General features: G+C 38.2%; 1 protein-coding gene across 1 annotated transcript; it reads right to left on the reverse strand.

The window, feature by feature from the left end:
- Positions 1-405: 405 nt before the first annotated feature.
- Positions 406-11,643, reverse strand: LOC119649667 (COP9 signalosome complex subunit 3). Its single transcript, XM_038051927.1, has 10 exons — positions 11,441-11,643; positions 11,160-11,314; positions 11,010-11,103; positions 10,734-10,954; positions 1,661-1,855; positions 1,418-1,597; positions 1,219-1,350; positions 965-1,147; positions 833-903; positions 406-770 (listed from the first exon to the last, which is right to left on the reverse strand). The coding sequence occupies exons 1-10, from the start codon at positions 11,493-11,495 to the stop codon at positions 755-757; spliced, it is 1,302 nt and encodes a 433-aa protein (XP_037907855.1). The 5' UTR covers positions 11,496-11,643; the 3' UTR covers positions 406-754.
- Between the last annotated feature and the right edge of the window lie 87 nt (positions 11,644-11,730).

Consider the following 11,730-nt stretch of genomic DNA (forward strand, 5'->3'; position numbering starts at 1 on the left):
CCTCACCAAAAAGAGCTTTCGAATCATAGTGGGAATACTCACTGGTCACTGCAGGATAAACTCCCATCTGGGGAAGCTATATCTACCGACACTGTCTTGTTATTAGAAAACTAGCCTACGCATATGGTTGTTCTGTGTGATATTCAAGAAAAATATGGAACCATTTCTATTCCCTATTCTATTATATTAAATTTAAAGTAGAAAAATAATAGTAACCAGAGAGTAATTTCAAGTATACATGTAGTGAATATAGATACCTACGAAGGGAACGTGTAAACTGCATTCATTAGCAATAAAAAAAGAATTGTCAATAAACATTCCACTTTCTTGTAAATTGACGAAAGTATTTTGGACCCGCTATCATTAACTAATTTTAGGAAAAATAACATCACATAAAACATAATATCCAATAAATGCATAAATTAACATTTTTTATTAAAAGATATTCAATTCTCACATGAAGGATCAAGTTGTGTCTGTGGGTACGCATGAATGTGCTTTATGCATAAATAACTGAAAAATTATGAACTGGCTTCTGATGGCTCGTATTGCGCGTTTAAATATTTACTTTTTTACATATACATATTCCATTTCTGTTTCGTTCTGTTGTTTTTCATCTTTCCTGAATAAAATTACGCATTTGAAAAATATTAGGAGCATATAAACTGATAATTGCAATGTCAGCAATGATACGATAACCAAAGAAACTGATAGGAGCGATAATTTGAGTACGTAGAGGATATTTGAGCCTTCATTAATCCAAAGGATCACTGAAACGATAGTTCGATAATGTACTGGAGTTCAACGCATTTAAGAATATTTTCCAACTTACCTTAAACAACTTTTTGAATGTTGCCCGCAACTGTGATCGTCGTCCTGATTGCCAAGTGTTTTTTTCACAAACTGAAATACCAAGGACGTAGTAAATTGCTTTCAAATTCAATTCCATTAAATGCGAAATTACCAATGGATTCAACATTTTCTCCTCCTCCATTTTATTGATTTGCTTATTTAATTCCATAACACGCGCCATATCTTCTTGCACTTTAAGGAACATTTCGGGTGAATCATATTTCTCTGGATCATCTTTAAACACTACCATTCCATCTTTTTGATTTATTGACGCGTAAATTTCACCTGATTTAATCTGAAATTTCGTTGGAGAATTTGGTCACTTTTGTGTCATGTTATTTTTAACATTTACGATAAACGCATTACCATGTTTAGAATATATTTTTCAGCTTCCGCTGGACCGGATAATTGAACTCTACTTGCTACATCAGCTAAAGACAATGTTAAAAAAGTTTTTGTAAGTCGTTGGATATTTTTCTTGTACAATGAAGCGGCGACCTGGAGGATAACATTGAGATGTATTATAATTTAAGCAGGACTGAATCATTTTCCCAAGCATAATTACCAGTTTCACAAGTCCCATATTAACATCCCTAACAAAAATGTCTCTAAATTTATTAATTATATTTCGAACTTCATCACTGGATGAAGTAGCGTAAGCTGTTGCTAATTCATGGTAGGCCTGACTTAGTGGTCTCATAAACCGTGAGATAACTTGCGATGAATATTTTGGTAGTGTTGAAATCTAAACAAATACAGAAGGAATGAATAAAGTGACTTCGGTATGAGTTTCGGGATAGGCACTTACCTTTCCATTTATTATTAACGAGACCAGAATGAATTTTTTATATGCTTCAAGCATTATGTGTGACATGGCCATTGCAGGTGTTGAAACCGCTACTTCAAAAAAATATAATGCCCTATCGTAGTTTTTAACAGCTGTATATATCATGCCACCATAATAATAATATAGTAAGAAATATTTTGCATCGTGATTAACGTCCTGGAAAAAGATAATAATAATACTGAATATGCTCTAAAATATCTAATGGCATGTAGGAGTTGTTGTGTGTGAAATACTAAGTAGAACCAGCTCTACCAATTGCATAGCCACTTTTGCCGTTCGAATATATGCTTTATTGGTACGAAGCCTTGCTAATGCGCATCACAACATATGATTTAGTTGCCGAATAGCTGCAATTTTCCCGAAGAACTTCCAAGTTCATACTCAGTATTTCTACTAGCTAGCTACCGAATGAGGAGAATGAGTATCCTCTAGAAGCTTCTTTCTTTTCAACATATTGAGGAATTAATCCTTCGTCAGCCAAGATTCAACTTTTTTGTTATTCATAAATTTAAATATTTGGATTCATACGAGCCATATTGGGATGGTCACCTTGCAAGTATCGGCTCACGATTAAGGTACAGTGTCTGACAAAACACTCAGTCTCACCTAATGCCTGTTTTGAGATTCAAAGTTAAATGTTGGTGTTATTAGGATTGGGGTTCTTCATACATGGTGTAAATTTTTTTGTTGTCGTTAGAACTTTTCTGATCTTATTTCTGATATTGAAAATCATAGGGGAGTTAGGGCTCAAAATGTGTGTCCCAAAACATGAAGTAGGTTTTGTTCTCAGAACCTATCCAACTGAAAAATTTGAAACACTTACAATGATGCATCTATGGTATACGAAATTTAGACCTCAAAATACATCCCATTCTTGCTTGCTTGCGTGCTTGTTTAAATAAAGTTAATAATAGCATATTACTATATTTTAGAAATTTTCACGGAAACCTGCCTTAATTTCGTCCTAGAAGTACATGGCATTGGTATAAGGGACAATATAACTTGCCTTATATTGTGTGTGTGGGAAGTTTGAATGAAAATCAACTATTTTTAACAAAGTTATGGACGTTCAAAACGTCACACGGTCAAACGGTACACTACAGGATTTCAGTGCTCTGTAGGAGGCAATGTGGTCAGCATTGCACTCGCCCAAGATTATTACCCTGATTTGACTTAGGTACTCATTCACCGCTAAGTCGACTGGTATCCGATATCCGACAGATTTGAACCGCGACCTTCTGCAACGACAGCCCAGCGCTCTAACCACTTGACTACTACCACGTAAATTTTTTGTAGTCTAAAATGTGTATGGCGTCAGCATCATGTAAAGTGAAGTTATATGAACAGCGGAGTCCATGGCGACATTTTAGGTTTCCTTTTTAGCTTTTTTTATTTGCATATCAGTATCAATTACTCGAGATAAACATGTATATGTATGTAAGTGCTAATTAAGTTTGCGGGTAGGGTCCAGTAGGATAGACATACATACAATGCAGTGCCAGCGAATTATGAACATAGTTGCATTAAAATCAATATGCAACTATGAAATTTAGTGTATATTTTTTAATACGCAGTATCTAATTATTTGCCACGCCTGTATTCTGCTGACACTGGAAAATTACCATTATCCTTTGCTTTACGCTGAAAAGTACTGCTGAAGAGAAACCTAACAGAGCCTTGTTGCGTGTCGCGGTTCGTAGCAGTATCATACATTGATAAAACAGGCGATTTTTATTGTGGAAACATTTGACATCATTTAGATCAATTGTAAAATCAATAGATTTTAACAGTTGTAAAGGTAAGTGGCTTAAAAAATGTGTCTTTTCTTCAAGTTGCGGTAAAATCATGTAATTGGTAGTATGGGCAGAAAAGGGAGCCTTCTTCTTGCTCTAATTCGTGTTAAACGGCATAATTATCAAGATATTGCCTGGTTAGAAAGCGTAAGTGTGAGTACAATTTTTACATATGCAAAAAATACTCAGGGAGGAAAGAGCGACTAAGTCTTCAGTCAAACGCAAAATCACGCAGAGAATAGACCCGATTGTGTTTCAAAAATCGTTGGAGTGCCGTAAAGCAAATTTCAAGAACGTCCAAAAAAATTTGGAGACGCGTGGGGTCATTTCGTCCATTCGAAGATTAAAGTATCCATGGGCTAAAATTGATCTAAAAACATATTGTCCCACAAAGGACCACAATTCATCACAGACGATGAAAGAGATCCATTCGAAGTTCATAAAGCAGTACAAAACATTCCATACAGCTGACTGGGAAATGGTAGGGCTTTAATGAAAAGTAATTTCAAAGTTTTTGCAATTATAAAAACTTGTTGTGGCTGATTTGGTTTTTTTAGCTCCTCTTCCACTTTGAAGGCCCTGACATACTAGTTTGTCTCCGTTCGGAGAAAAGTATCGAACCTCCCCGTTATTGATGGTCTGGGGCGTGGTAGTGAACAAAAGTCCCGGACCCTTGCACTTTGTGGCAACAAGAATCATAAATAATATTTAAGTCTTAAATGATAGTCTTCTGCCATTTCAACAACAAGTAGAATCAATTGGGGATTCCACAATCTTTATGTAAGATAATGTACCATGACATGACGCAACAACTGCAAGGGGTGTTTGTCCAGTCGAATCATCGCCATTCTTCCTTGGACACCCAAGTCTCCTGATATCAACCCAATTCAAAATGGTTGGAGTGTTTTCAAACAAACGATTCATTAAAAGTAAAACCTTACGAAGATAGTTTTAACACAAAATATTCGTGAAGTATGCAAGGTAATCCATTTATCTCTTAATGCATCGAATTTTTTGTTCGGAGTATGCCGCGCAGGAATTGAAAGCACAATGTAAAGCAAAAGTGGATGGATAAAATATTAATAAATCTTAGATAAAATAACTATATTTTATTTAAAATCCCCCATTTTTATCCTTTTTGAGGCAGTTTTCTTAGTATTCATAATTCGATAACGCTGCACTGTATATGTATGCTTTTGTACACGGAGTAAAGTGGAATTGCGGTAAGATGCACCAGATCAATTTGGATGGGCATGTAATTTAAGGATTACCATAATATTGATGTCTTTGATATGCATGCACAAACAATATCTGGAGTTTAGCAGTTAATGAAGGAATATTTTGCACTTTTAGCTATGTACCAATAAAAAACCGTGCATAGAGAGTTTCTTACATAAGGTGAACACAAAATCTTTTACATGTAGCGACCAGCTTCCGGTCTTCCGACTTGTTTTTCAATAATTATGCAAAAAACACTCTCAGAAATATGACATCATCGCAAATGTTAGATCACATTCTTCATAATTTTGCAAAGAATCACAACTCCAATGATCAATCAATCATAATGATCGGTTTATTACTTTTGAGTTAGAATGTGAAAAACGTCATTTTGAGAAACACACGTTTGAAAAGTGGTCTACCGGATATGAAGATATTTATCACTCTTAATTACTTACACATTAGAGTTACAACAAATATAAATACGCTCGTACAAGAGACTGATGCCAAGTATTTATAAATAAGACATAAAGCGACTGGGCGCTCGACTTTAAGAAGCCTGTACACGACAATCGCTCGGTTCTACGCCCATAAAATCTAAAGAAACACGAATTTCGCTTTGAAATTTCTGCAGTTTATTCTGGGATAGCTAAACTAACGATCTATGCAATAAAAAAATGTTAATTCTGAAAACCTAATGTGGTTTCCTCCCTGAAGGCGAAAGGCGGTCATATGAAATACTAAAGACCGAAAATACAAAAAAGGGAAAATTAATTTTTTCTAATGCGACCTTTATAGGTAGCTTCATTTATCTACTTTCATTGAAAAAAAATCGTTTAACAAATTTTTAATGTATATGCTTATTTTCGACATTTTTTATACTCTACTAGTAACACCTAATCTTCGACGAACGTACCTTCTTCCTCAAAACTTCAATTTTTCTTTCCACTATATTCTTGGAATAGAATTTCGAATCATTTCCACCTTTATAATCGAGTTACTACAGATGAAAAATTTTCACTTTTGGGATTAGTTTGAAGCATTATTTTGTAGGTTGCTTTTATGTTATTTAAATCTTAAGGATGATTTAATTTGGTGCATTTGAGGCTAACGCCCACTCAGAACAGTACAACATGACAGAATATTGCGTGGTGTATTGGCAATATTTGTGCCTGTTCCAGATAAATGTCATTCAGTTCAGGCAAACCTCTGTAATAGACAAGCACTTATGCTTGCGTCAGACAAAAGTCTATGTCTGTTTCCGACATCGGACAGACATATGAGTGTGTTTGTGTCAGACAAATTTTTCCATCTGAACCGACATCGACAATCACCACTTAAGAAATACACCATATATATGTATGTATGTATGTTTATGAATTGGGAATATACTTGTACGCATTCCAACTCATAATTGCGGCTTGCTACGCATTTGCTCGTAGAGATGTTTGTATGTATATGCCCAGAAATTGAAAGCAATCGACCTCATCCATATTTTGGGTCTTCTATATGCGTATCTTGAAGAGTTGTTTTCACTTTGTAGTTTGTAGGCATATACTATCTACGAGAGTAATCACAGCAAGCCGAAATGCTGAATTGAAATGTGTGTAAATATATTTTTGTATTGCATCCACATGTCATGATCACTACAATTGATTTTGTGTCTTAAGGCCGTCATCCATGTTCAGTTCAGTGAAAGCACCATTCACGTACCGGTAAGTCAAGCAGCATCATTAGTTCAACCCTGGACGTGTATTCGCATAAAATGTTTACCAACGATAACGATGCCCATCAAATTCTCGCTCACAATCTAAACAAACATGAAACCCTCACTCGGTGCCTATACAACCTGGGTGTCACGACCGTCGACAAGGCGCATCAATGCACAACCGTATCGGCTTTCCTTATCTCAGGCGTCAATGACAAGCAGAACGGATCATGGGTGACAACCTTCAAATAGCGAGCCCAATGGTTACCACACGACACCCCACGACAGATTTTTTATTTGAGAGACAAACATTCATATAGGGAACTAATGTTATACAGCATTATTTGGCTAATATGGTAATTAATTCAGCTGTTAATAGCAATGCGCGCTTGCCAATTAAAAGGAATAGTAGTCTGTGGAAATTTTTACAGGTAATCAGTGGCACGAATTCGGATTAACTGGAAAGGTTAGGGTTAATTTGATTTTTTTTTGGCTATAAATACTGAAAAAGGGTAGCTCTTTAAGAATTATCTGCCAACTGAAATCTCGAAATGTTGGGCTGTTGGCCGTCATCGAAAGTCGCAATATTGGCCGTGTGGCAACTCGGCTTTTCGGTATTTTACTTTGCCGAAAATTCCCAAACAGGCGCTGCAGGTATAAAAGTTTTGTGTTCATTTTATGTTGGAAAGTTTCTACGCACATTTTCCATTTTCCAAATTTTGCTGAAAAGAATAGAAGTATCCCAGCAAAGAGGCCGTTTCAGCAAAGAATCTTTCATTATTTTTTCTAGTAAACCTAAAATCGTGTCTCTATAGAAGATTTTAATTTCAGTAGAATAAATCATGTTTGTCCTCAAAGACAGACAAACAGAAATTCAGTTGTTTTCAAAACAGATTTCTCTTAGGTCAGTACAAAACCTTAAAAGCAGTTCCATTTTCAATTTGCATAGAACGCATGCGCCCCTAGATTCAATCAACAACTAAACCAATTGTTACTCTGCCCATTGTATCTAATCCATTAATTTAATGCTTAAAATATTTGTAAACCAGTTAACAACCCCTCAAATCATAAAAATATCGATCATAATGGTAATTATGGTGATTTCGTATGATTCCACGATTTCATGATTGCAATCGTATAATCACTAAATCACGTTCATTTCTAATTATAATTGCAATCATAATCAAGATTTTGATCAACTCTGATTCAAACCCAAAGGTGTTCCTAGTTAAAGAACTTAACCAGTAATTTGGTAATCAATGTTTACACAGTGAACGGCATGTTAAAAGCGATAAGCCAACTGTAAACCATAGGACTGAAGAAGCAACAGCCGCCGGTCATGGCCAGAATTCTGTGCTGACATAGATTGCAAAATTATATCATTCGATATTTATTTTTAAACCTGGGAATCCTATTTGCCCACACGCGAAAGCTTCCGACGAATCATTCTAACTTTTTTTCCGATAAAAGGGTCGAGAAAGCTGGCAAAGCCGTTCATAAAAAAATATGTGACTCCTTTACTGCAAGCAACACATTGCGTACCACAAAGGCTAATCCACGGAGGAAGCACTCGAAGAATTTAGGGTCTATTCATGAATATTGAAGAAGCTTTCAACTGAGCCTTCTTTGCAGCATTCTATGGCGCGGCAAGATGACAAGGACTCAATCCGTAGCGAAATTTCACATGCCATCGTTACAGAGGGTGACCAAATTGTTAGAGCCACTCACACTTTTTATCTTTTTTTAAGAACATGAAATTTATTTATAACCTAGGTATAGGGCGCCCTTTACCCCCTGTTGGGGTATAACTACACCTAGGCGCCATCGTTCGCGATTGCCTGAAATAGCCTTCAGCTTCCCCGCGACTTCCCGAGACACACTCTTCTACTGTTCTGCCCTTGGGGCGACTGACTCGTCGGCTATCTTGGGAGAGTGGATTCCACTGCATGCAATTGTCGCCCTTCTTTACTGTGTGATCTATTCACTGCCACTCATATCGCGTACGAGTGCCAACCCTGTGCGCCGACCTAGTTCTCCGTTTGAGATAGTGTCAAACCAGCGTACTCTGATGATACGACTCATATAGGTGTTGACGAAAGCTTGGGACTTTTGAAGAACAGTCGAATTCACTTTTCATGTGCTACTCCCATATAGCACCACAATAAGAACACTAGCACAGAACAGTCTCAACTTGATCTTAATGTTAACTGCTCTCCAGATTTTAGGCAGGACAGTGAAAGCGAATTTGGCGTTGTTAATGCGTGAGGCAACGTCTAGCTCGATGCTACCATTAGCTGATCGACGCCTTCGATGTTCTGCTCTTTAATGCAGATAGGGAGAGTGCGATGACCCGTCGGACTGAGAACCATAGTTTCGTTGGTGTTTATCTTCAGTTCAAATGTACTTGCCTACCAAAGTCCATGACCCGGTGAGAGAGCAACCAGATGTCATCAGCGTAGCCGAGATGTTTAAGGAAATATGTTATTGTCCATTCTCCATATCCTCCGGACAAGGCAGCATAAGAAACGCCACCGATAACAAGAAGAAATAATATTCATGACAGGAGGCAACCCTCGCAAACCCCACTTTGAACCTAAAAATTCTCTGACATTTTGCGCCATCATATGTCGCTCTGATAATAGTTATTAGTTTCTCCGTAATGCCCATCCTGCGTAGATCACTCCAGTTACACTCCCCGCTCAATGCTTTTCCGAAATTGATGAAGAGCAGGTGCATCGAAAATCTAAATTCCGCGCACTGTTCCAAAATGCCCCGTAGAGTGTTGATGAGATCAATGCAGAAAGATCCGGAGCGGAAACCTGTCGATCAACTTTGGTCGAAATGATTTCTCTTCTGCTTGGACAAATAGTCCGTATCTGCATGTTACGGTGACTAACCATTTCTTTCAAAAGAGGAACCTCACCGGATGTGATACGGTTAAGAACCGTAGTGAAGGGTTCTTCCCCACATCTTCAGTTGCTTGTCATCGTGGATGAGAAGTCGACCGTAGACGTCCTTCATAGTACCATCGAAAGAGTTGCGACCACATGCAAGCTCTTTCGTGATGCGGTATACACTTTTGAAATCATTGCGTGCTGCGGCCTTTTCAGTCAGTACGAGGCGTTGTTGGTAAATTTTCTTGTTCGGCATATGCCTAACATGAATTTTAGCTAAACCGTTTTGAATTGAGGACTCCCTTTTTGACCCCGCAAAACTCTCACTAATAAGGGGGCATCCTCCAATAGAATGGCCTGAGGATGCCACGGCAAGGTGGGAACTTTGAAGGCCGCGCCTCATCATATATCTGAAGCAGGAGAACAATTGGTTGAGGATGCGGTCCGTCATGGATTTTTCTTTTCGATCGCGGCATTCAAGTCCGGAGTTTTACGGTTCCACGCGCGCGGTCGAGCCGTTATTTATTTTCATTTCAGGTTTAGTTCGCGTGAATTCTCCGTTTGTGGAATTTTAAGGATCCGCATCAGAAGTGAAACATCAGGGATGATGTGCTCAAAGGATTTTTCTGAACATACAATGCTATGAGAAAAAGGGCACAGATATTTTGTACAGCATGAATCACCTCTAAATTCAGGATCTATTACTTTTTATGAGAAGAAATATGCCTACAAATTTTGGTTGAACAATCTTTTGTAGAAAGAGATTGAACCTAACAATCCTGGGCAGACTATAGTCGATGAAACCATTTCTCACTCGCATGTTTAATCAATTTTTTTTTATAGTTCATTTGCTGAAATCTGCCAGAAAACAGATTAGATATCAGCAGATAGCTGATAAGAAAATGAGTGACAGGAGATGCGTCGTAAGTTAATGAGGCGTTTTCATTTTAATTAGTATAAAAAATGGAACACGTTCACGATATAGGATCAACGAATGCGCTAGCTTAGAAATAAATGATGCAGAATGTTTGCTGAGAGTGCTCGACTGTTTCACACTTGAAAACTGGCCTGGATTGTAATAACAATAACAGAGCCCAAATGAACCCCTCATCCTCCGCCTAATATCGCAAATTTGACCCTTTATTCAAATTAAATAAATCAAGCATATGGTGGACTCAATATTACGCAAAAACTGGACGAAAAATGAATCCTGAAAAGTGGTTTGGACTTTTGGTAATGGCGCTCCGGCAATCAATCGTACCGCACGTCACCTCTTGGGATAAAACGCATATCGGCAAGCTTCGCGCGAGACGAGGATCAGTAACACAAGAGAGCTTTGCCGAGGACATCGTACATCGCTCCCCACATCATCGGACATACAAAGGTTTCGGGCACCAACGTCCGTCTCGTGAAATCCTTACCTCTGTTGTGGCGATAGACGTGATATCTACATCTAAAAACTTCAGCGCAGGATTAAACACCTTCGTATATAAACACAATTGGCATAAGTCAGCGTGAACAGCGGTCAGTCCTGATTCCAAAAGGCGAATCTTTTCCACAGCCTGTACTAAAATCCGGACGCCTTGAATACAGGCGGGTTGATGAATTAAGTAGTTCGTAAACGCGTGGCAGAGCTCGAAATCTGAAATCGCCGCGAAAGTGAGAAATCCAATTGGGTCAGCAACGGAAGTACTTACATGTTTGCGTCGCAAATCGCACTTGCTCGCCATTGCAAAGGTTTATGAAGTTCCTCACAAGTCTAATAATGTTCTCTGACTCTGTCGGCGTATTCTGTAAGAAACAAGAGCTGAGAATGTGGTGCGAATTCTTCTAAGCCGACAACATACTGAAACATTTGCGAATTTCGCAAGCAACACGTAAAGGACTCCCAACGAATGTTGCTGGATGTCGAGCGTCTCCAGAACGTTATCCAAGATGCTCCAGTTCTTGGGGAGCAATTCCATCGACTCATTCAGATAAACCACCAAGTCTATGTATTTGCCTGTCGATGAGAAATCGCAACAAAGCCATCATAATCATGAATTATTAATTGCACAAAACAAATTCCCAATTGCTGACGGTTTGAGGTTAGGTTGAATTCTGGTGGCCCCGGAGGAAAACTACTCACCAGATGCACTAAGAGTGCGGACATTGTTCACGTAATGTTCGAGAGCCGATGCCATTTTCTAAGCCAATCAACTACTTCACGAAATTTGCATACTTTTGCATTCGAACGGATTTTTTCTCGCGGATCACTGCAGCGGTCTCGCTTCTGTTTTCCGTGGTTATTGTTGAAGTTGAAAGGCGATTGTCGGCTGTGCTAAAAGTCAAATGTCAAAAAGGTTGCAATTACTTGTCATGGGTGAAGTTGGTTGTGGTTGGGGACATTTCGTTTTTGATTTCGATTTATTTACAAAC

Source organism: Hermetia illucens, chromosome 2 (assembly GCF_905115235.1).
Source record: "Hermetia illucens chromosome 2, iHerIll2.2.curated.20191125, whole genome shotgun sequence".
NCBI lineage: Eukaryota > Metazoa > Arthropoda > Insecta > Diptera > Stratiomyidae > Hermetia > Hermetia illucens.